The sequence below is a fragment of the Pristis pectinata genome, chromosome 27, assembly GCF_009764475.1.
Source record: "Pristis pectinata isolate sPriPec2 chromosome 27, sPriPec2.1.pri, whole genome shotgun sequence".
Lineage (NCBI taxonomy): Eukaryota > Metazoa > Chordata > Chondrichthyes > Rhinopristiformes > Pristidae > Pristis > Pristis pectinata.
The window spans coordinates 13,927,115-13,953,772 of NC_067431.1; the positions used below are offsets into that span (position 1 = coordinate 13,927,115).

The window sequence follows — 26,658 nt, forward strand, 5'->3', positions numbered from 1 at the left end:
ACTATCATATTTTAAATTGAAACATTTATCTTCAAAAATCCATAAATTAAATACTATTATGATGCTGGGCATTACAACATCAACATGTTCCACCCTAGAACCAAAATCAGATGCTGAAAGAACTCAGCATCTGTGAAGGCAAAAGATACAAGTTTCAGGTCAAGACCCTGTATCAGGACTGAGAGGGTGGAGGAAAGATTGCCATTATAAGGGAGGGATGGGGAAAGAGGCTGATAGGTGATCGGTGGAACCAAATGGTAGATGTGGAGGGGATGAGAAAGGTGAGCAAAGGGAGAAGAAAACTAGATGGACAGGCAAATGTGTGTGGGAGAAGAACACAAAGTGTGGGTTACCCTAAACTCATAAATGTCAATGTTGTAAGCTACCCAAGCAGAAAATGAGATGTTGTTCTTCCAATTTGCATTTGGCCTCTCCTTATCACCCCTCCCCATCTGGTTCCACCTATCACCTACCAGCCTCCGTCCCACCCCTTCCTCTTGCTGCTGTATACTGGCAACCTTTCCTCTTCCCTTTCGGTACTGATGCAGGTTCTCGACCCAATATGTCAACCGGCTGAGTTCTTCCAGCACCCTGATTTTTGTTCCAGATTCCAGCATCTGCAGCCCCTTTTGTCGTCATACTGCTGCTCCATCCTATGGATGGATGACACATGTTTCTGTCCAGAGTTATTCCCACCTGATTAGAGGTGGGCCATCAGGGACCTCCAGAACAGAGTCCAAGTATTATTCTGTTAAAGATGAAGGTGGCCTCAGGCCACTTACACAAATTATATAGAAGAGAGTGTAAAGTGGCACCAGGAAAATCAGGCTGTCTACCTATGGTGCTGGAGAACAGAACATGCCTAGAGAGACCTCCCCAGATTAAAAATGAGAAAAGTTTAGTAAATGACAGCAGGTTCAGAAGATGAAGACCTCCGGGTAAGGTAAATGAGATTCCAAGTTTATAATGGGTGGGTGTGCTCAAAGTGAGTCAACAGATTTCTCTTTTTCACGTCCATCATGATGTTTTATATGATTCTAAAATATATTATTGATTATAATAATGCATGGGTCGAGTTTAAACAAAAGAAAAATCTGTGTCATGCCATCAAAAAGTAATACCCATCAACTGCTTCTGACAAAATAAACATGTCAACTGGTTACAGAAATGAGAAAATTGAATTAGTTTTTGCTTAATGCATTCTTTCAGTGCTAAGGTGGATAAAGAGGAGGTAACATACCACGTAACAAAATATTTAAAATGTTAAAGTAATTTAAATATATTAACTTTTATTTGAACATTTAAAGAGAACCTTTTCCATTTCTCCTCTAAAAAAAATACTGATTCAAAAATGCACTTATGCACAATGTATATCACAAAAACCATGATGATGAAAAATGGTATGACAGTGTGGTACAACAAAGATTGTCGAATTCCGACTGGGTTTGTGGAACACCATCAGCCAAAGCAAGCAGAATTTGATTTCCTACATAGTGTATCCACAGTAATGAGAAGATGCTATCTTGGGGTGAATTTAAGATTGATTTCTGCTTCTTTCTCTTATAGTACGCTATTGCCAGTTAGTCTGTGTAGAAGTTCCTTCAGATACTGAAGCCCTACATGGAACCAATATGAAACTCACTTGCATTTCCTGTGTGAAGAGAGAAGAAGTGAATACGGACACCATGGTTGAATGGACCTACGTCAACAGTGATGGAGAAGAGATCTCAGTAAGTGTCTACTTAAAAATATAAAATGCAGAAGTTAAATAGTTAATTCACCAATTAAAATAGGCCTCTGTTAAATGTGTAGGTTGATATTTATAGGTAAAGTTAAACAATGATCCAATGCAAAGATTCTGTTCACACTGCTTAGGTTAAACTTTGAAAAGGGTCTTCTTAAAGATCGCAGTAAGCTCAATAGATCAGCTCAGGCTAAAATATTGAAGGCACACCATTTATCATCAATTCTTTCCATATTGTAAATAAATCAACCCAGATTAGTAATTAGATTGATCCATTAATGAGGACAATTGCAGAATGCCAGCTAAAAACACAGAATAATAAATGTGTTTTAGCACAGACATATCAGTATTTTATAATGTTTGGAAATCATGTCTTACTGTCACTTTTGATTTAGAATAGATTGATTCACTTTTTTACTAAAACTGTATGCTGCGGTTTTAACAAACTAAACAGACAAAACACTGAAACAGACAATGGCCCTTTTGTTGGTTCATTATCACGTGTCTGCCACAAAAATTCAGGGCTTCATACCAAATTGCCATTGTCGACATCATCTGTGCAATCCTTAGCATATTGAAGAGAAAGTGTAGTTACACTCTGTTCAAATAAACAGTTACACACTGTCTTTATGTTACTTGAGGACTGCAATCCAGTAGCATAAAAGTGGAAGATATTTTAATATCACATTATTTTATTACATTCTTAACAACACTTTTTGTCAACTGAACCAAATTAATAGGAGGAATACTTTGCTGTCATCAGGAAGCACAACTTAATCCAATAATAATCCAATGTTAATATTGGGTGGATAGAATTGAGTGGGGATAACTCTGCACCTAGTCATAATGTCTCTGACTTTGCAGTAAGAAGGAAAAAGTATAAAAAAATGTGCAAATATTATTTCCAGAAGGTAAAGAATTCCAAAGAAAAAAATCAAAAGGAAAATTACTCTTTAGAAAAAAAACACTCTGTTTTAAACAAATTCCTCTGGTGGTTGATGAGTACCCAATCTAGCCCCTACTGTATGGAACTCCTACCCAAACTTCTCCATCTCCCTACCTATAGTTCTTCCTTTAAGATGCTCCATAAAACTTGCATCTGATTGAGTTTTTGGTCATATTCCTAATATCTCATATGACTTGGAGTTAATTTTTTGTTAATCCTCTTGTGAAACATATTGGATGTTTTATTGTGTTAAAGGCAGTGTGTAAACACAAGGCATTGTTATTTAAGCTGTATTAGTTGCATCTGCAGCATTGGCATTTAACTGACCTCACACTGAGAAAAAAGAACAGATTGCAGATGCTTGAATGTGGAACAAAAACAGAATGCTGGAAGAACTCAACGGGTCAAGCAGCATCTGTGGAGGCAAAATGTGTAAGTCAACTTTTCAGGTTGAGACTCTGTATCAGGACTGAGAGGGAACAGGAAAGATTGCCAGTATATAGCAGCCTCTGTCCCAACCCCCTAGTCCCATCTGCTCATCATCCCCTCCCCATCTGGTTCCACCTATCACCAACCAGCCCGTTCCAACCCCTCCCTATTACTGCTTCTACTGGCAACAGTTCCTGTTCCCTCTCAGTCCTATGTAGGGTCTTGACCCAAAACGTTGACTTCTACCTTTCACTTTCACAGATGCTGCTTGACTCACCAAGTTCTTCTAGCATTCTGTTTTTGTTCACACAGATAGGTTTGCCAAAGAAAAGCACAAAAAACTGCAGATGCCATAAATATGAAATAAAAACATAAAATACTAAAAAATACTGGTCAGGTCGGGCAGGAACTGTGGAGAGAGAAAGAAAGTTAATATATGTTTTTGATGACTTTTCCATCAGAATTTCATCCTTTTTGTTAGCAACAAACATGAAATCTAATAGCTGCTGCCTGCTGAACTCTGCTTTCAATATTCAGCTCCACTGACTTTAATTAAACAGAATTTTGGAAGCAATATTAAGTCATAGTCATCGAGTAACACAGCACTGAAACAGGCCCTTCGGCCAACTGTTCCGTGCCAACCACAGCATCCTCCTGCTAGTCCCAGTTGCCCGCATTCGGCCCATAACCCTCTGAGTCCCTCTCCTCCATATACCTATCCAAATGCCCCTTAAAAGTTGTAATTATACCCGCCTCAACCACTTCCTCTGGCAGCTCATTCCAGGCACTCACCACTCTCTGTGTAAAGTTACCTCTCGGGTCTCTCTTAAATCTCTCCCCTCTTTAACTTGTGTCTGTGCCCCCTAGTTATAGACTTCCCAACCCTGGGAAAAAGACTATGACATACCCCTCATGACTTTATAAACTTCTAGGAGGTCATCCTTCATTCTACTACACTCCAAGGAATAAAGATTCAGTGTAGCCAACCTCTCCCTGTAAATCATGCCCTCCAGTCTAGGCAGTGTCCTCGTAAATCTCTTCTGCACCATCTCCAGCTTGACAATGTCTTTCCTATAACGTCACCATATTGCACACTTCAGTGTTACTGAAGCATTTCCAACATCTCTGAAATGGGGAGGAAATAGGTCACCAAGGTTTTTAATCCCTGGTTGGAAAATAGGATAAGGATAATATCAAGAAAATGTTCAAATGTCATCCTCATTGTCAAACAACTTGCTGGAAATCAATAAAATACTTGCATAATCAAGTGGAAGATACCCAAAACACAATGTAAATATTAAAATTCTAAAATATAAAATCAGTTAAAGATCATATTAAAAATTATGCAAGTCAAGTAGATTCCTAGCACAATTAGTCTGATGTACTGTGTAATGATTAAGGCCCCTTTCAGTAAAAATATAATCTGCCTGACTGATATTTCAGCATCTTAGTACAAATTCTCCATAAGATCTGGGCAGTGAGCATTCTGGTCAAAATGTATTTCTACTGCATCTTATCAAATATATTTTGAATTAACAGTTACAATATAATTCACGTGTTTCTGTATACATTGCACAATGAGTGGAGAATACTAGTGGAGTGTGGAATCTATGCCCAACATGGGGTTCCTATGGTTATCACTTTATAACCAGTGTTAGAATGAAACACTCACTGGCTAATTATGGTGCTGATTAAGTATTTAGTCTCCATGTATACCGGATCAATTTACTGGCAGTCAATGCAAAATTAAGGAGGCAGTATTTTCATCCCACCAGGTGGAATCAAGTTTCAAATGAAATGATACTTTCCTCACATTTCCATGCCTAGCCTCCAACTAATTGATATTATTACAGACCAGTACGTACATTAACAACACACAATGATAATTGTACCATAGCTTTTTACTTCTAGACTTATCTTAAATGGCTTTAATTTATTCATAGCTTTATGTGGGGAATCTAGTAATGTCTTGTGGTTCTTATTTCTGTTTAGGTCTTCAGGAATAATTAATCATTAGATATTTTTATTTAGTAAGTTAGAATTTGTTCCATTTTATGGTGAAAGCACTCCAGTTGCTTCCCAATTGAATAGACAATCTGAGCTTAGAATTGAGCTGTACGGATCCATGAAGGTTCCGCATTTGATGGTAGGTTTGTGTTCAATTGGTTAGTCTCATTGGGGTGAAAGCTTTAGTGTCAGAATTGACCTCAGTACCCCTAGGCTAAGGAAAGGATTAAAAAATCAGCCCACTTCTGAAGCCCCCGACTAAAGGGTATTCCATTGTGGAAGAAGCATGTTGGTGAAGACAGTGCCTGCGTTTGCTTGGATTCCTCTCTAAGGTCTGTGAAAATTCACTGTTTTGTTTGATATATGTGTAAGGCACCACAAGGATACATTTGGTTGCTTCTCAGCAAAATTTAGTGTGTCAAGTTCAAGAAGTTAGGGGGATAAACTGACATATAAAGTTGGCATTTTAGCAATTCATCGATGATGAAATCTGTGTCTTTGTGACAGATTTATGAGTACAACGGAGAGCCACGAGAGCTAAAAGGACCTTATCAGGGCAGAATTCTGTGGAATGGAAGTAAAGATCTGCAAGATGTATCCATAACCATAGTGAATGTTACACTTAACGACAGCGGTTTGTACCGGTGCACGATCAAACGGTATTTTAATTATGAGATACACAGACCTTCTGTGACAGATGTGAAAGAGGTTCAGCTAACAGTACATGAAGACGGTGAGGAAATTAAGTTCTGTGTGCTGTGAATTGCAGAATTTAGTTCGCAGCACTGATGATTAATACTGTTCAACTTTTGAAAGGTACCAACATTTTGAACACTCGTTCACAGACAAAGGTTTTGCAGGATACTCCACAAAGCCATACTGACTCAAAGGCTCTAATAGAACTGATGAATAGATAATGCTACCATTTGAATTGTGAAGCATCAGTGTTAAATATTCATTTTAACTTTGATAATCACATACAGGTTAACATTCAGTCTTCAAGACATGAGACATACCAAGCCATTCCTACCCTGTCTAGATTTGGCTAATTTCAGTTCTGGTGGCAGCTGGCTGCTGAACTCCCGTGGGGCAAGGAAGGACAGAAATAAAACAGGATCCTTTAGATTGCAACCCAGAGATTCATTCTGTGTTCCATGGAAAATCCTCCTGCCATACTGTCCAAGCACACAAAGCACCTCTTTCACAAAAGGGCAATGTCAATGAGTGGTTCTTTAACAGGAACAGCACTCTCACAGGAGGAGATAAAACATGGGAAGAAAGTAATAACTAAAAATGTGATGATGGAACTACAGTTTCAGGTTAGAAAAGCAAGCGTTATATGGCAACAGGGAAAAGATTACATTTAATCTTTCATTTGATTATAGCAATTATAACCAAATTAATGGCAGGAATGGATATTGAATATTCTTGGTTCTCAGTGTTTTAAAAGGGATGGGGGGGTTGGTGGGGAAGAGGAAGAAGAGGAGGGGTGGTGTTACTGGTCAGGGACACTATTACAGCTGCAGAAAGGGTGGATAATGTAGAAGGATCCTCTCTAGAGTCCGTATGGGTGAAAGTTAGGAACAAGAAAGGAGCAGTTGCTCTACTGGGAATATTCAATAGGCCCCCTGGTAGCAGCAGGGATACTGAGGAGCAGATTGGGAGGCAGATTTTAGAAAGGTGCAAGAATAACAGGGTTGTTATCATGGGTGACTTCAACTTCCCAAATATTGATTGGCACCTACTTAGTGCCGAAGGTTTAGACGGGGCAGAGTTTGTTAAGTGTGTCCAGGATGGATTCCTGTCACAATATGTTGACAGGCCAACTAGAGGGAATGCCATATTAGATCTAGTTTTAGGTAATGAACCAGGTCAGGTGACAGATCTCTCGGTGGGTGAGCATTTGGAGGAGAGCAACCACTGCTCCATAACCTTTAGCATTGTTATGGACAAAGATGGGAGCAGAGGATGGGAAGATATTTAATTGGGGAAAGGCAAATTATGAGGCTATAAGGCAAGGACTTGAGAGTGTAAATTGGGATGACATTTTTGAGGGGAAATGTACTGTGGAGATATGGTCGATGTTCAGGAATCTCCTGCAGGATGTTAGGGATAAATTTGTCCCAGTGAGGCAGAGAAAGAATGGCAGGGTGAAGGAACCATGAGTGACGAGAGAGGTGGAACAACTAGTTAGGAAGAAGGCGGCAGCATACATAAGGTGTAAGCAGCAAGCATCAGATAGGGCTCGTGAGGAACATAGGGCAGCAAGGAAGGAACTTAAGAAGGGGCTGAGGAGAGCAAGAAGGGACATGAAGCGGCTTTGGCGAGTAGGGTTAAGGAGAATCCCAAGGCTTTTTTCTCGTACGTGAAGAGCAGAAGGATGACGGGAGTAAAGGTAGGTCCGATTAGAGGCAAAGGTGGGAAGCTGTGCCTGGAAGCTGTGGAAGTGGGTGAGGTTCTCAATGAAAACTTCTCTTCAGTATTCACCAAGGAGACGGGTCTTGATGATGCTGAGGACAGTGTTGGTAAGAGTAATGTTCTAGAGTATGTAGCTATCAAGATAGAGGATGTGTTGGAGCTGTTAGAAAATATTAGGACAGATAAGTCCCCAGGGCCTGATGGAATATTCCCCAGGCTGCTTCGCGAGGTGAGGGAGGAGATTGCTGAACCGTTGGCTAGGATCTTTGAGTCCTCATTGTCCACAGGAATAGTACCGCAGGATTGGAGGGTGGCAAATGTTGTCCACTTATTCAAAAAACGTAGTAGGGATAGTCCAGGGAATTACAGACGGGTGAGCCTTACATCTGTGGTGGGTAAGCTGTCAGAAAGGACTCTAAGAGATAGGATCTATGAGCATTTCGAGAATCATGGACTAATTAGGGACAGCCAGCATGGCTTTGTGAAGGGAAGATCTTGCCTCACTAGCCTGATAGGGTTCTTTGAGGAGGTGACCAGGAAGATTGATGAGGGTAGTGCAGTAGATGTGGGCTACATGAATTTTAGTAAGGCGTTTGACAAGGTTCCAGACAGTAGGCTTCTTCAGAGGGCAAGGGATCCAGGGAGGCTTGGCCACATGGATTCAGAATTGGCTTGCCTGTAGAAAGCAGAGGGTTGTAGTGGAGGGAGTGCATTTAGATTGGAGGGCTGTGACTAGTGATGTCCCACAGGGATCGGTTCTAGGACCTCTACTTTTCGTGGTATTTATTAATGACTTAGATGAGGGGGTGGAAGGGTGGGTTAGCAAGTTTGCAGATGACACAAAGATCAGTGGTGTTGTGGATAGTGTGGAGAGCTGTCAAAGTTTACAGAGGGATATTGATAGGATGCAGAGCTGGGCTGAGAAGTGGCAGATGGATTTCAGTCCGGAGAAGTGTGAGGTGGTACACTTTGGAAGGACTAACTCCAAGGTGGAGTACAAGGTTAATAGCAGGATTCTGGGTAGTGTGGAGGAGCAGAGGGATCTGGGGGTTCATATCCACAGATCACTGAAAGTTGCCTCACAGGTGGATAGGCTAGTTAAGAAAGCTTATGGAATGTTAGCTTTCATAAGTTGTGGGATCGAGTTTAAGAGCCGTGAAGTAATGATGTAGCTCTACAAAACTCTGGTTAGACCACACTTAGAGTACTGTGTCCAATTCTGGTCGCCTCATTATAGGAAGGATGTGGAGGCATTGGAGTGGGTGCAGAGGAGATTTACCAGGATGGTGCCTGGATTAGAGAGTATGGATTATGAGGAGAGACTAAAGGAGCTAGGGCTTTACTCATTGGAGTGAAGGAGGATGAGAGGAGACATGATAGAGGTATACAAAATATTAAGAGGAATAGATAGAGTGAACAGCCAGCACCTCTTTCCCAGGGCACCAATGCTCAATACAAGAGGGCATGGCTTTAAGGTAATGGGTGGGAAGTTCAAGGGAGATGTCTGAGGGAGGTTTTTCACCCAGGGAGTGGTTGGTGCATGGAATGCACTGCCTGGGGTGGTGGTGGTGGAGGCTGATATGTTGGTCAAGTTCAAGAGATTTTTAGATAAGCATATGGAGGAATTTAAAATAGAGGGATATGTGGGAGGAAGGGGTTAGATAGTCTTAGGCGTGGTTTGAAGGTCGGCACAACATGGTGGGCCAAAGGGCCTGTATTGTGCTGTATTGTTTTATGGTTTGACTCCTCCTTCAAGGCAGAAGCTTTCAACGTGCAAGGTATTTGAACACTGCAAAATATATGTTAATGACACTAAACATGGGACAGAAATGAGAAAACAAAGTCACCTCCAACAAAATTTAAGAGAACCTCAGCAACTGTGGGCTACATTTGGCTACAGTAATCTCATGTCTAAGGAAAAGTCACTTACTGAATATTTTAATTTGTGTTTTAATAAGGTAAAATTAAGATTGGGGCATACAGATAGGATGAAATAGAAGGCAAAATATCAAACAAACTTTTTTTTTAGATGGTAATATTTGTAGATATCCTGGAGAAATGACAATCCATGCACAAAAAAAAACACTTTTTCAGAGCCAGAGAAGTTGTTCAGAATTAATTGTATTTCATTACACCATTAAAAATTCACTTGTAGCTCATTCAACAAGGATCAAACTTTAAATAGCTTTCACACTGAGATTTGTGAATGGAAAATTAAAGTTTACAAAATTTACTGATGCTATGATTATAGCTGTACAATCTGCAACAGTGCTCCCTCTGGAGGAGAACAGTATCATTTAGCAATGGCTTTTGGATTTCTGTGTCTCATTTCACACATCCAGATACCAGAAGGTGCTGTCAGTTTTAGTGTATTAATGATGAATTCACCATCATCACATCTGCAAATTCTGGGCCAACTTGTTTTCAACTTCAAGTCTCAACCTGAAAATAGCAGCCGCAGACATATTTCTGACTAAATATTTAGAAATGAGGCTTGTGAACCGCACCCTATGGCAATGGATCTGACTGCATTTCAAACAGTCGTCTTGAACAGTCGTTGTTCCAGGAGGGGAAGTGGGAAAATAGGCCTCTGAGAAAATTACATTAGATTCCAAAGAAAGTTCAGCTAGATATAGGGGAGAAGATTTCAAATAACATGATCTTTCCAGAAGCTAACTAGTTTCACTTCCATTTTTTTCTAGCCCTTGAAGATTTTACTTCATACATTTCAGAAATTATGATGTATCTTCTCCTTGTTTTCCTCACTTTATGGCTTGTTATAGAGATGATATATTGCTATAGGAAGATATTGAAATCAGAACAAGCTGCACAAGAAAATGCGTAAGTAACAAGACATTGTGTATTTGTTTGGTCCTGATATTGCTGAGGCATTGCCAAGAGGATTTAATATTACTCTTATTACACCTGAAAAATGCAAATGGAAAACTAACAATTTATTGCAGTAGAAATTCACCTTCAGTTGGTAATGGTGTCTCTGCAAAATCCTCCAAATCTGTTGGTAGGATAAAACAAAAACTAAGTAAGCATGCTCTCCCAGGTCAACAGCAATTGCTTTGAGGCCCTAATTATATCTGTTTAGCTCCATTGGCAGGCTACATTGTTTGCATGCCCAACACCGGAATGGATGTTCTATTCTGAGCCCTGTTATCGCATAAGATTACCAAGTGGACAGAGAAAAAGATTAAAGAATGTTCCCAGAGCCCCCTTGAAAAACTATAACATTCCCACCAACTCATGAGAATACCAGCCCCACTGCTCAGAGTATTCAGGTTGGCATTAGGAATCTTGAGTCAATTCACTGGGATGCCACAGAAGCTCAGTAGTAGAAGGGGTCTGTCACTTAAACTACCTTCCTGTTTGCCAAATCAAGCCTTTCCTGACCCACCTGGGGTGGAGTCTACAGACCCCACAATGGTTTATCAGCCACCTCAGAGCCCACAAAACCCAAGTGAAAGCAAGTTATTGATCCACAGTAACTGCCCAAGAAGAAATCCCAATATAGTAATGTTATACCATGCTTCAGAAATTCAGTTCCATTGCAATCAATAAAAACACATTTTAGAGGCAAGAGTAAACATGCAACTGCTTCATTATCAGTAATTATACTAATCTCCCAATGGTGCTTCTGAGTGGAGATGAATTTCTATCTCTTAATTTCACTGTCATTACTTCTAGCAAACCCATGTGTGGATGTTAACAAGATATTGTTGGTCCACATTTGTTCATTTCATTTTAACAGCTAACAGCTAAACTTGATGAGAATTGAACTTTAGGCACTTTAATACCCAGCAGTATCTCCAACTAAATTAAGTCTCCTTTGTGTTTTTGAACCTCAAAGGAGCTATTATTACAATCTTCTGTGAAAGAATGCAAACAGTCAGTGCTTTTTTGCGTGCGTTAATTATAAGCTATTTTTGTGTTGAGCACAGTGCTGTAAAAAAAATTCACGTTTCTCCAGTAAAAAATGAATTAATCCCAACAAAAATAATGAGTTTAACAGTTGGCATTTGAAATACTTGGTATAATCTCATTAATGAAAGAGTGAGAGTTGAGGTTCAGCTGACCTGTGCATATTAAACCTGATTTATGGCCATGTCAGTGTAATGAAAATGCACAGGTGGAATAAATGGCAAAGCAACCAATTTGAGATCTAATCCAGATTTCTAATCAACAGCTTGAAAGAGTTTGTTTTCAGCTACTTAATATTTTGATGTAGCTAGAAAATGATCCCTAAGCAAGTTTCACAACTTTGAGGTTTGAAAATAGTATTCTACACAAAACCCAGCAGGTTAAGGGGACCCAGAACCAGCAGACTATGGGGCACCTTCCCTCTTCTTCAGGTATTTAATGACCCCCAATGGCAGGCACTTTCACATCAAGCCAGAATGCATCAGTAATTCAGCATTTGGGATCCATTCCTGTATATATATTTTTTTCAGAAAAGGTGGCTTAACCCTACTTGAAACTGCTCCTGCCTTTCTTGATTGAAACGGAGGCATTCCTGACCTGACATCCGTCCTTCCTGGTCCCTTGTAAGGAATTACAATGGGAACTCCTGTATCATATTGCATTGGCCCACCCTAAGATTCCTGTTTACAGGATCCATGAAAACAAAATTCAAGTTCCAATATTACATGCACTTTGTCCTAATCATTCAATCACAAGGACAGGTTCCAGTGATTCTTTGGCTCTGCTTGAACTTCTACATCAGGGATACTTAAAGTAATTAAATATATACAATTATTTCACATTCTTATTTAGCTCTTGCTATATTTTGTGCAATATCACAGTTGATTTTTTTATTAATGCTTTAATTATTCTTAGCCCTTTTGAAATCACATCAAATAAAATAGCAAGGGTGAATATTTCATGGCGATTACTGGGTGATAACAGAAAATGGTTTTGCTTGTCTTTAGGAGACTAAGTCTAAGGCAGTCACAATGAAATTTATATGACATTTTGAACACTCAAATCGATTTCCAATCCAATTATCTTTACAGAGCAGACTATCTGGCGATACCCTCTGGAAACAAAGAGAACCACTCAACTGTTCCTGTGGAGGAATAGAAACATTTGCTTTGGATAGTGGATTGATTGGTAAGAATAATTTGAAACAAGTTTTGTTTAAAAAATGTCAAAGCTGCAAAGTCTAGAATTACCAGGTAACATGAAGGTTTTATCTTAGATTATGTTTGGGGAGTGGAGGTGGGGGGGAGGATTTATAACAAAAATTTCATTTCTTAGTTCATGATGATTATTTGGTGATATGGTGATTATTTCTAAAAAAAAACTGATTTGCGATTCAAATGTGTAACAGAACCAAGTGTTTGTTATTAACAGCCTCACTGGTCCCTACGCATGAATTATTGGACTCTGACATTATTTTCAGACTGAAGCAAATGCATTATAATTAAAATTCTGATTATTCTCCATTTGATTTTCATTGGAGTTTTCACATATGGAATTAGATCTCATCAAAATTAGCTCCTACTTGGTTAACTTCAAGTGTGGCCACAAGGAATACAAGAGTCTGAAAAGAACACAATTAGGAGCATGTGTAGGTCATTTGGCCCTTTGAGCCTGCTTGACAATTCCTCCAGCTATGGTTGATTTTCTACTTCAGCACCGTTTTCCTGCACTACCCTCATATACCTTGATTCCCTCAATATCCAGGCATCTATCACTCTGCTTTGAATGACATTAGTGATTGAGCTTCCACGGGAGAAAATTCCAAAGATTCATCACTCTCTATGTGAAGAAATTTCCCCTCAGTTCAGTCCTAATGGCCTACCTCTTATTCTGATACTGTCACTTCTGGTTGTAATCTCCTCAGTCCAGCGAAACATTCTCTTTGCATCCAGCCTTTCAAGACCTATAAGAATTTAAGTTTCAATGAGATCTCCTACCATTCTTCTAAGCTCCAGTTTAGGCCTAGTCTACTCAATCTCCCCTCATACACCAAACCCTCCATTCTTGTAACCAGTCTGGCGAATCATTGCTGCATTCCCTCTCGAGCGAGGTAAGGACACGAAACTATCTACAATACTCCAAGAGTGGCCTCACCAAGGCCCAGTATAATTGTAGTACAACATCTTTACTCCTGTGCCCAATCCTCTGACAGTAAAGGCCAACACACCATTTGCTTTCCTGGGTTTCTTGCCGCACATCCACACTGGCTTTCAGTGAGCTTTGTACTAAGATACTTAGGTCCCTTTGAACCTCAACATTACCCAATCTCTCATCAGTTCAAAAAAAAGCAGACAATTTCAGATATCTCCAGATTGTATTCCATCTGCCATGTTTTTTTTTTACATTCTTTTCTCTACTCAGTCCCAACAAGATTCCATCAGCAAACCTGGAAATATGGCCCTCAGCCAAATCATTGATATAGATCTTCATAGTTGGGTCTCAAGCATCGATCCCTCTTGCACCCACTAGTTACATCAGGCCAACTTGAGAAAGATCCGTCTACTCACATTTTTTGCTTTCTGTCCAATAACCAATTTTCAATCCATAAAACCCCCAAGTCCACGTGTTCCAATATGTGGAAAATCTTCCTGTCTGGGCCTTATTGAAAGGCTTCCAAAGATCCAAATATACCACACCCTTTCCCCTTAGCTATTCTTCTATCAACATCCTCAAAGGATTCTGTTAAATTAGTTGATCATAATTTTCCTTTCACGAGTCCCTTCTGACCCTATTATTCTTTTCAAGGTATTCCGTTATTACATACTTCATTACTGATTCCAGCATTTTCCCTATTGGGAAAATCTATTATTCAGGAATCCTGCAATCTGGGAAAATTCAGGTGCCTATGCTGCCTGATATTGTAAGCTCAAGGAAGCATTTGAGAGTCTCAAATGCAGCGGCATGCTGCAATTATGACACACATCACCAGCTGGAGTGATCTGGAAACTAAGGAACTAGTTGTGATGTATTTTTAAAGTGGACCTTGGACAATGTTAGGAGTGCGGGAAAACTCCAACCACAATAAAGTGACAGAGATTCTATTGTGGCAGAATTGCATTCTGCCTGCCCCGTGCTAGGCTGTTGGTTCCAGCACGTCCCCAGCTCCCAGTATTTTGGCACTACTCAGCATAACATCAGGCCTTTCTCAGTGCAGGCAGCCAGCTACACTCATAGAATCACTTTGGCATTCACAAGCCTTCAGTAAATCTCAGGTCACACAACAATAAAAATATTTTTAAAAATTACTAACACTCAGAATCATTAAACCAAAGAACTTTCTATCTTTTATCTTAAATTCACTGCTTTCTGTGATAATTCTATATTGGCATGAGGAACACATTCATCATCAAACATCACTTGATATACAGAAATGTCAGTGTATATCAAACTTCATTTGATATACACAGACATTTCTGATATTACTTCTAAAACAAATTCAGTCATTTTTTGGACTACAGACTTCAACTACTTCACCATACCTGCTCACCGATTTGATATCCGATGACTTACTTCCTATAATGGCTATCATGTTTATAATGCAAGTACAAGCCCCATGTAGCTCATCTAAAATCAGTCTTCTGAGAACAGCAGGGATAACAATCTGACGTTGCTAGTCCAAACAGCCTTGGTCTATTGACAACACAAGCCTGCAATTGTACAATGGCTGCAAGTCCTCTTTTGGACAATTATCCAAGCTGTAAATACGTTAATGATTCTGAGTGTTAGTAATTTTTAAAAATATGTTACTTATAACATATAAATAAGCAATATGGGTATAGAACACAACAACCACTGGGAGGGTGGACCAGTTTGGACAATTGTCCAAAAGAGGACTTGCAGCCATTGTACAATTGCACGGTAGTGTAGCGGTTAGCGTAACGCTTTACAGCGCCAGCGACCCGGGTTCAATTCCGGCCAATGTCTGTAAGGAGTTTGTATGTTCTCCCCATGTCTGCTTGGGTTTCCTCTGGTTTCCTCCCACATTCCAAAGACATATGGGTTAGGAAGCTGTGGGCGTGCTATGTTGGCGCTGGAAGTGTGGCGACACTTGTGGGCTGCCCCCAGGACACTACGCAAAAGATTCATTTCACTGTGTATTTCGATGTACATGTGACTAATAAAGATATCTTATCTTATCATAAATACACAGTAAGGATGACAGATTCCTTTACCTCCACAGTGAAAGTGGTCCAGTCACAAAGAGTGTGGCTGGAGATCTACCTGTATCAAGTAACTGATCTCTGTCATATTGATTTAGGAAAATCCTGCCTCCACTTGCATTTCTCCTCAGGCAAGTTGAAATAGGAATGTGGCTTCCTTAAATCTTTTGGGGCTGGTCCCTCTTGGTCAGAGCTTTTCTCTCTCTCCTCCTTCATTCTCCCATGTTAGGGAGATCTTACCTTTGGCTCTTCTTCCTCCATTGTTGGTCAGGCTGGAAGCACAGTGGGAACCCAACTGAAGCATGCATTACTTTAATCATAAACAGGCTTCACCCTTAAATGTCCAGAGGCAGTGCACGCCAAACCTCACAGTGACTGTGCCTAACGAGCTCTGCTCCAACTGACTCGTCAACAAACCTGGAAGTAATTGAAGATCCCTTTATGTAATGCAGGTGCGGGGCTTGTCCTTGCTGATCAGTTCTGATTTCTTCTGCATGGCCCACAGAATGTGGTAATTACATTAATGCCAATCATTTTCACAGGGCACATGCCAGTTGTGTGTGCATGAGAATTTACTTCATCCCTGCAGGCTTCAGGTTTGTGTGCATGCTGCAATTTATTTATTTAGGGCTTGTGAAACAAATGTCACATGAGTAATTTTGTTTTTATGAGTTCTGGTTCCATGTCTTCCAATTTTAGTCCTGGGTATATTACCAGCTGTAGCATAATTGATGAAGACTGGTTAATTAGATCAATCTTAGACTGAGCTTTTGTTCAATTATTTGATTGGTTTGCAGGGAGGGTGTGGAGAGGGAAAAAGAAATTCCACAGCTTCTCTTGGAATTTTTACATGCCTCAGATTAGCTTGGGGAGATTTGGCAAAGTCCCTTTGTATCTGGTTGTCTAAAAGGAGTGAACTCAGAAAGCTAAGTGGTATTTTGCTGCTTCACATTCTTTTGCTGTAGCTCCAGAATAGTTTGCTGCTGGAATCATTTCCAGACAAGAAAACTTGGACTCAAACTAAATTGGAAATTGATGACTTAGCCTAATTTATTCACTGGAAAAGAAAAAACTGCAGATGCTGGAAATCTAAAGTAAAAACAAAATAATTTAAAAATATTCAGCAGGTCTAATCTGACCTACTGAATATTTTGAGCATTTTCTGCTTTTAACTTAAATGTATTCAATCATCTGTATATAAGCAGCATAAATAGCAATCTTCCCAACTTTACAGTATCACCCAAACTGTACTTCATTTATTCTGATAGATCTTCACCAGGTGACCAGCTGATTGATTTCTCCACAGCACTTTTAGTAAGAGTTCATTTTACATCAGAGAAGAATAACTTTTACTGGAGTGTGATCATGAAACATGAAAATACATCTTGGATTTTGAAGATTATACTCAAGTAAAACAATTTGTAATTCTGATACTGACATTTGTTCATGCACATCTACAGTACATTTCATATTATAATCAAAGGTGAGAATTCACTCCTGATCAAGGTAGTCTTGTAGATTTATTGAGAATGAAATACTGTAATGTACAAGAGACTAGACTTTCAAGTGCAATCCAATAGAGCACTTAAGTAAAATAATCAATTAATTTCATCAGTTTAGTGATATTTCCAGGTCGTACACTATCCAAAAAACGTGAATATTAATTAACAGAGCACGTTAACACATATTTTGTGCAGATATCCTTCCCTATAATGAAGGCTTTAATACATCACTGCTGAATATAGAATGACTTACAAGTCATTAATCTCACCATTGTGCATGTAATGGCACAACAGCATCAATTACCTTTGCATCAACAGCATAAAAATAAACAAAAAAGACATTTCTAAGGTGCACAGCAGAAGTCTGTGTTTTAGCCTGCATTTTTACTCATAGTTTGTTCATGCAACTATCTGATGAGTTTTCAGTATAGTTTCCAGGCTATTGCTGGTAATAAGCAGACAATACCCCATCAATTTGTTGCTCCAATTTCATTTTATACATTCAAGGGATGTGGGCTTCACTGACTAACCTATCATTTAATTGCCCATCCCTAATTGCCCTCAAGGTGGTGGTGGTGAGCTGCCTTCTTGAACTGCCGCATGTCCTTGTGGTGTGGATATGACCACAATGCTGTTCGGGAGGGAGTTTAAGGATCTTGACCTAGCGATGGTGAAGGAGTGGATGTTTTATTTCCAAGTCAGCATGGTGTGTGGCTTGGAAGGAAAGATGGTAGCATTCCCATGCTTTTTCTGCCTTTGTCCTTCTAGCTGGTAAAGGTGTGGGTTTGGAAGGTGCTGTCTGAGACATCTTGGTGAGCTGCTGCAGTGCTTCCTGTAGATGGTACAAACTGCTGGTACGGTGCATCAGTGCTGGAGTGAGTGAATGGTTGTGGATGAAGTGCCCATCAAGCGAACTGCTCGGTCCTGTATGGTATCAAGCATCTTGAGTGTTTTTGAAGCTGCACTCATCCAGGCGAGTGGAGAGTATTCTATCACACCCCTGACTGGGACCTTGCAGGTGGATAGGAGTTTGGGGGGTTAGGAGGTAAGTTACTCACCACAGGATTCCTAGCATCTGACCTCCTCTTGTAGCAACATTGTGTATATAGCTACTCCAGTTCAGTTTCCGGTCAATGGTAACCCCCCAAGATATTTTAAGTGGAGATTCAGCGATGGGAATGCTATTGAATGTCAGGAGGTGATAGCTGGCATCTCTCTTATTGGATATCGTCATTGCTAGGTGCGTGTGGTGGAGACATTACTTGGCACATGTGGTGGAGATATTACTTGCCACCTACCGGCCCAGACCTGGATATTGTCCAGGTTCTGCTGCATTTGGATGTGGATATATCACCCACGATTATCAACATAATCAAAATGAAATTGCTATATGTGAATGTTTTATTGATAAATCAGAGTAAGTTCATGAAAAGGGCCCATAATAAAAATTGAGATTTCTATATTATTTCACAGAATAGCAAGGGGTAAAACAAAAATCTTTGGCCTGGATTTTAATCTCAAATGATAAAATAATGTCTTTTCCCACTCACATTGTGTCCTGTTGCTCAGAGATTGTTTGAAAACTTGTTAACAGAGATTTCACTGGAGCATCCTGACTGGATACTTTCTACCCATCAAGAGGTATTTTGGGAGAGTCTTTTAAAAAGGAAAATAAACCACGAGTGAGTAGGGGAAAAATGCGTAAAATTCCTCTCTGACCCCCCCCCCCCCCCCACCACCTGTGGGATGGAAACCAATCTTTAAGACCACTAACTATTCTTCACCCCAGCCAAGAACTAGCCTATTTTAAGTGAAATATTAACTTTTGTCTTTTTCCTTCCGGTTCTGTCTATCTGATTTGCATTTCAACGTTAATTCAGGAGCAATAAGATAGAGCAGGCCATTGTACCACAATACTGGTACAGATACAATGTGCAAAAATGGGCTTCTATATTTTAATTTGTGATTAATTTTTGCCTTTTTTCAGTTTAGATTACCAATGTTTCTGGTTTGTATTTCTTCAGTTAATCATATTGCAATTAAATATTTGCTTATAAATAAGTAACATATCATATACAGTATGTAAATATTTTCACATTACGTTGTTAAATTCAATACACATTGTGGACTATATTCACAGAAATGTAATATATTTTCACAGATATTTTGCTGTATAATAGGGTTAGAGTACATATCTGGTACCTTGACCAACTACTGTTTCTTCTCAAGGTCATTGACTGCCATCTCCAGGAAGATCAGCCACTAGCAATGCAATGGACTGAAAACAAAAGAGCAAACATTTGGACTCCCTTGGATTGAACTCAATGCCACATTCATTACTAACAACCTATAGGCAAGTGTTTAAAAGGAATCAAACTCTCCCTTTTACAGCACATTTTACAAGGGGTTCTTTACATCCATTTGGAATCTTTTAAATTTTATTTAGATGACCTTCATATTTAATGGTTGAAGTATTTTGCCAAATTTACTATTTGTATGGATTTGAATCCCAGTTGACAAGTTTGCAAATGGAGTGCAGGCTAACTGACAGTCTATTTGCTTTCCTTGTAAACAGGTTTGAATCATTAATGTACAGAATCTACTAATGACATCCCATAGTTTTATTATTATTCTCAGTTCATGGTTATTAGCTATTGAAGGATAAACTTAGTTTTGCTATAAAAGGATAAAACTTGACTTCATCACAGGATCTGTTGTGCAAAACTTTTAGTATTTGCTTATATGTAAAGGGAGTATTTAAGGACTGTAATATTTCAAACATTACGCAAATATTGAAGGAAGAAGGGGTTTCCATTCCTGGTGAAAAGTGTAATGTTCATTTCTCTTCTAACCCCTTTGTAAGTTTGACCACTATTTCACAGTCTTCACTACTACTTTTTGTAGAAAAGTGCTAAAATTTACTTAAAGCTTCATAATAATTAGTCTATAGTGTCTTATACAGTGTTTGGATAAATTAATATGAGTGTTACTTGTATGTATCATGTTTAAAATGCACACATAGAAATCACACTGCCAAGTGTGGCTTTTGCATGATCGGTTCTATTCTGTGGGCTGGTACATCCAATTGCCGCATTTCCTTAAATAGGGCTTTATTGAAAAATATTTTCTGATGTGTATCTTGAAAATTAACATTCATGAGATTAGTGATGGAATCATAACATACTTACACAACAACCCTCTAGTAAGAAACAGTAAAAACAGAAGAAAGTAAAGGGTGCAGGAATTATATTTAGGAATTCAGGAATTATATTCTCTCTTAAATCATTGCTACAAACCTGAAAAGAACAATTTTCCTTCAATTAGTTGCCAATCAAAAATCTGTGCTTACTGAGGCAATTCATCTCTTCCAACACACTGAATTTAGTGCATTCAATTATTAAGTACATCATGCATATTTAGTTTATTGTTTGAATTTAACATCTTCCAGTTATCAACTCCACAAGTACTTCAAGGATATTACCTTCTTAGTATCACTAATTTATATCATTAACATCATTAATTTATCCCATTAATCTCCTTCACTAAAAACAGAAGATGCTGGAAATACTCTGCAGATCAGACAGCATCTGTGGAAAGAGAAAAAAATGATGTTTCAGGCCCGGGACCCTTTCCTTTGTTTTCTAATGCCAGTCATTAAAACCCCCTTACTGTTCATAAAATGATAATCAAAGTATTAAACCCATTCATGTTTTCTTCCCTTCTACCATTTCAATGTGTTGGATATTCTGTCTCCCAAGTTAAATGCAGTATACAGTGTGGCTGGACATCCAAAAGGTTTGTTCAATCATCCAAATGCAGCACACAGCAAATTATTCAGAATACGTGCAGTGAAAAAGCTGTTCATCTGGAATTAGATACTTGAAAGAGCAGACATATCCTAAAATAAAGTTCGGAGTTAATGTAATGAAAACAGAAAGTAATGAAAATACTCAGCAGATCAGGCAACATATGTGAAAGGAACAACAGAATTAATAATGATCCTTCATTAGACCCTTTCGGAGTCAACACCAAGTGGATTATTCTAATATCTGATCGGAGAGTTATGGTTCACCTCTACGTAGAAAACCATTTTCAGATTTTGCTTAAGTTAGATGGAATTTTCCTAATTCCTTAACTGGAGGTAATAAACATTCAGTAATGAATGGTTACTAAACAATAAGACCATGTAAATTATTAAAGGGAGTTGAGAATTTGTATTACAACAGCAGGCTGTTTTTCTTTAATCTATCTGTCTTTTTTATTTAGACCTGTTAAAGCCCTGACTGATGCTTCCTCACTTTCACTTCATTTTACAAACAACAGTTGGTTACGACTCAAAAATCTGACCAAACGTGAATGCTTTCCCCTAATATTCAAGAATGAGTTACCAAACTGAAATTCTTTTACTCAAAATTATCAAATAACGACAGCAATTTTTGCAAATAATACTATTATAACTGTTATAACCTTGTTTTTTATTTAAAAATTCTTATTGTATGGATGCAAATTATTTTCTAATTCTGTATTAGAAAATGCTGATAAATATAGTAAAACTCAAAAACATTTTTGAACAACTACGTAAAAGTTATTAGGGAGTTCAGTTATCTCCTAAACTCTTGGGCCAAACTTACCCAAAATCTTGTTAGTAGAGTCATCGAGTTATACAGCTTGGAAACAGACCCTTCAACCCAACTCATCTATGTCGACCAAGATGTCTCTCTGAGCTATCTCCATTTGCCCAAGTAGTATCATTAACTAACTAGAAGAAAGATCTTCCATTTTTATAATGCATTTTACATCTTTGAAATATCAGAGTCCTTTACAGTAAATTATGTGGAACTTGTCAATTATGAAATCTCTTCACTCAAAATGATTGACTAATATCAGTCATTGATACAAATTAGAATCCAAAACAGGAAATTATCATACATTTATTTTTTTTCCAAATCCACTATAAGCAGAGTCACAGTACTTTTCTGTTGAAACCTGCTCACGTCACAATGTTATGGAAATAATTAGATGCCTATATAAAACTGATAATTAGAAACAAGTGTGTAATTGAACAGATTTTCTTCAATATATTATTAGTTTACTTGTTGAACTGCAGTTTGCAATAACTTCTCTGCCACCAAAGTAGAGATTGACTGAACCATTTACTTTGGTGTAATCTTTAATGTTTTGGCTTATAGAGTGATCACTTGGGTAACACTTGGGTTTAAACCATGCCTTGCCAGGTATTTTGGGCACTGGAAATAATGAACAATATGTGAAAAAGGTTTGGACCTTTGGATTAGTCACCGAAAGATATACTGTTCCTTTTCTCTTTCCTTCTTTTCCCAGTGACGATCTTTTCGCTCTTCCTCTAACCATTTTCATTGCTTTATTTTGTAGGTCAATGACTGCTATTTGAAAATTTCATTAGAATTCAACTGAAAATAGGTTAGAATTGGCCCCTCTTGATGCAATTATCCTACTCAAGGTTAATTGCAGTGAAACCTAAATAATTAACTAAAAATATGTAAGATAGTGCGAATTTTAGAAATGTTATGTTTATTAAGATAATATGTTTGTACTGGGGAAAGGAACTTATAAGCACGAAATACAGGCATCAACTAGACCGAGGTCCCAGACTTGCAATCTCTACCACCTAAAAGGCCATAGCATCAGGTCTTTGGAAACACCGACATCTGCAACCTCTCGTCTAGGCTACACACCATTTTTACTTGGACACAATTTCCCATTCTTAAATCATTGCTGGATCAAAATTATGGACTCACTAACATCACTCTAGGAGTATTTTCACTACAGGACTGTAATGGCTCAAGAAGGCACCTCACCTTCCTAAGATATGTCCCCTGAATGAATTAAGATGAAAGTATTATATAACTGTGAGTGCAAAGGAGGATCCTTCTACCTTGTCTCAAAAGGTCCCTTAACCCAACCTCAGAGTACGTTGGTGGAATGATAGGATAATGTTTGTTTTTCTTTTTCTTATCTTACATCGCTTAACTGTGCTGTTGGAAGGGGTGCTTAGCTCAACCATAGACCTATCTATATAGAAAAGAAAGGCAAAGATCGATGAATAAGACCCCAACTTTTAGGACACACATCTGGGTGCCTTTTTAGATGTTAAGTGAAGGTGCAAAGATAATTGTGTCTTTAATGTCAGAAAAACATTGGCATGTATTATGGGAGGGAAGAAAACAAATTAGTGAAATACTTTTTTCAGTGTGTCTAGCTCGTGACTATCAAAAGATTTGAACAATGACTGTCCTTGTTCACTACTAATAGCACATTGAGGTCTTCCATCAGTAATTATATTCATTCAGGGCCTACTTCTCTCAACTGCATAATAAAATTAAACTCATTAAATTTCAACTAAAATTTATTTAGGATTTAATAAAGCATAAAGTTAGAATGCACCTTCATTCTTTCCTGAAATCTAATGTTCATTATCTTAATATAACTATGCACCTACCTTTTACAAAAACTCCATTTTGCAAAGTAAGTATTAAAGCAAACAAACTAAATGATAGGAAGGTAAAGTATAAATGGATTGGTTTAAATAGGTATTGTGTGTTAAAAGACAAATAAGTTTTCTGTATTTTAAAGTTGTGTGACATTCTGTAGTTGGAGCTGAATTTGAGTTGTAGTCATAACTCACAGCAACATGTACAGTTGAGCTGATTTGGAGTGAAATGTAGATCGTTGATAAAATTTATTTATAAAATAGTACAATTATGGAAGTCAGAGATAGTGGATAAGAGGCATTCATTTCCCTTAACAAAGAAGTGAATAACAAGGGGATACAGATTTAAGAATAAGTGGGGAGTTGAAGAACATCTGTCCACTTATCCTTAAATCTGTATCCCCACACAATGTAATGGATCAAGAAGGCAGCTCACCTTCTTGAGATACCCATATCCCCTAAATAAATTGGGATGAACTCTTCACTGTCTGAAAGGACTTCACCACCTGAACAGACTTCACCACCTGAATGGACAGCAGTCACAGAAACATTCATCATATTCAAAAAGAACCTGGATGAGCACTCGATGTGATGTGATAGGAAGAAAGAGCTAGGAAGTAGAATTAGGCTGGATTAGGTTGGACAGAATGAGCAAAATGTGGTAAACGTCTATGATAAATTCAGAGACGGAAAAAAGCTGCACCACCTTTCATTGCTCTAGTTGCTCCAGCCAAAGGTTACTTTACTATATGAGGAAGAGTTACTCATATGGCAGTTTATTCAACCACACTACCTAATGACTGTCTTGGCTCTGCAAAGTAATGCAAACAGTGGGAATGGCAACAAAAAAAGCAGAAATCACAACAAAAATGGTTTCAAAGTTGTTTTATCAATATGTCCAACAAAAAACAAAATACTCCATTGAACATTGTAGTCAACTGTTGAAAGTTTTTTATGGCTATTTCTGTGAGGTTGAGTTAATTTAAAATGGACTGTGAAAAATGTTTTTCAAATTACATATATATTTTTGCTTTACAGCCTACATATAAATGTTACTTAACCTATTGTGGGGAATGCAGTAATATAAGATGTATTGCATTCCTCCAACAGCTTTTAGTTCAAATCAACTTCATTTGCACTCAGTTCTATATGTAGGCTTTCTGGTGAATGCATTACCATTGTCAGCGTTATTAAATAATGAAATGGCAACGAGCTACTGCCATTTGACTATTGACAAATGGAATGAAGCACTTAAGATCAGGAGAGCTGTATAGATCTCAGTTCACTTATGTAAATGCTTGTCATTTAAAGCAGCATTTTTGATCTGCTGAATACAGAATAACCCCAGTGGGAGGTACAGCTTTGTAGAGCTGAAGGTGCATCTTAATTAAGTATGTCACAAGGGAAACTTAGCAGTGTTCTGGAACCAGGTTTCTTTAGCTACACAAATTTATTGGAGTGCACCTTCTACAATTGTCATTCATCACCAGCAGCTTCAGTCCTCCTTCTGCAGCATCCCCAACAGTTTTGAGATGCATTAAAGCTGTTTTGGCAGAGGAAGATGGTTGCCAAAAATCTAGGATACGTTACTTGTGCTTGAGAGAAATCAAAGCAATACAGGTTGTTACTGGTAATCTTGATATACAATATAGAAGGAATAATTTAAGGATCTTTTCAAGGATTATGAGCCAGTAGTTTAAACACTAGGCACTGCAAAGGATCTGTTGAGAATTTTCCAAGAGACACATTGAGATGAAATGTCTAATTGTACCTATTCTGAGACACATCTCAGGCGAATGCTAAAATCCCACAAAGCTAAAGAGAATGATTCATTCCATCAGGAATCACAATACCAGCCTTTGGATTTTATTTGTACGCGCTACTAAAACTCCAAACTATCCTTTGATCCATTTAGTTATCTCATTTCACCATCCATTGCAGAAAATTCAATTGCAAAACAGTGTTGCATTCTGATTGGTGAAGGTCCTGGACAATGACTTTTTTTTTGGCTTGAGATGTTCACTTTGCTTTTAAGAAAACTGTGGTTGATTCCATAACTTTCTTAAATAAATAATGATCAACCAGCCAAATCACTTGAATGCAGTAAAATAAAACAGATTAATCCTGTTTTGTCTCTACTGCTGTCACTGTATTATACACTGACCCTTCAATGTAGAATGTCACTCCTGTGTATACTTAATTGGACTGTATGACTGTACACTTTATTGAAATAAACCAGAACCCCAAATGGTATATTATAATAAAAACCATTTAAGAACAGATAGGCCCTGTTAAATTAAAACATGCTGAAGATCAGAAGGATGAAGAGGATCAGCCCTCTGCTGAAAACATCTGCATCTCCCAATGATGTCAGAATTATAATTATAAGCTGATCACTATCACTGTTTGTCATCTACTCACAGGGGACTGAAGTGATGGTGTTTTCAGCCAAGGGGTTCTTGAGTCCAAGTGCAAAAAGTGTCTCTTCCCCATAACCCTCACACACTTAATGAATAAGATATACATCCACTTAAACGTTGAACCAAAAATTTAATTTTACATGTTTCATTTATTGCTAAACAAGTATGAACTCCTAGTCTGTAAAAACGATAAACTGGTTAAGACTGTTCTGTTTGTACATTATCTACACTCAAATATATAAAACACATAATGGAGGACTTTCAATGTTGTTTTTCAGGGAAGTATCTATGAAGTCAGATTCAGGCCATGATTAGATCAGGCATGACCTAATTGAATAGTGGAGCAGGTCAAGAGACTATCTAGTCAATTCCTGCTCTTGTTACTTATATTTTTATGTTTTTCTGGTTAAACAGCATTAAGCAGATTTTGATTTCAACAATATAAATAAAAAATACATTTACCCACATGATAGAGTGACTTAGGAGTCAGGCCAATTTTGTAATTGGTAATGTTGTGACTGGAGTTTGCAAGACTGTGCTGCACACCCCCAGGAGCTTTTGCTTCATTTGGAA

At 38.3% G+C, this 26,658-nt stretch overlaps 1 protein-coding gene across 1 annotated transcript in view; it reads left to right on the forward strand.

Moving 5' to 3' along the window:
* scn3b (sodium channel, voltage-gated, type III, beta) overlaps positions 1 to 20,629 on the forward strand; it is a 34,733-nt gene extending 14,104 nt beyond the window's left edge. The window contains exons 2-6 of the mRNA XM_052039963.1: positions 1,567 to 1,730; positions 5,634 to 5,859; positions 10,247 to 10,385; positions 12,566 to 12,662; positions 19,426 to 20,629. Coding sequence (XP_051895923.1) covers positions 1,567 to 1,730; positions 5,634 to 5,859; positions 10,247 to 10,385; positions 12,566 to 12,632 — 596 coding nt within the window. The 3' untranslated portion in view covers positions 12,633 to 12,662; positions 19,426 to 20,629. The remainder of the gene's footprint in view (positions 1 to 1,566; positions 1,731 to 5,633; positions 5,860 to 10,246; positions 10,386 to 12,565; positions 12,663 to 19,425) is intronic.
* Positions 20,630 to 26,658: the final 6,029 nt, after the last annotated feature.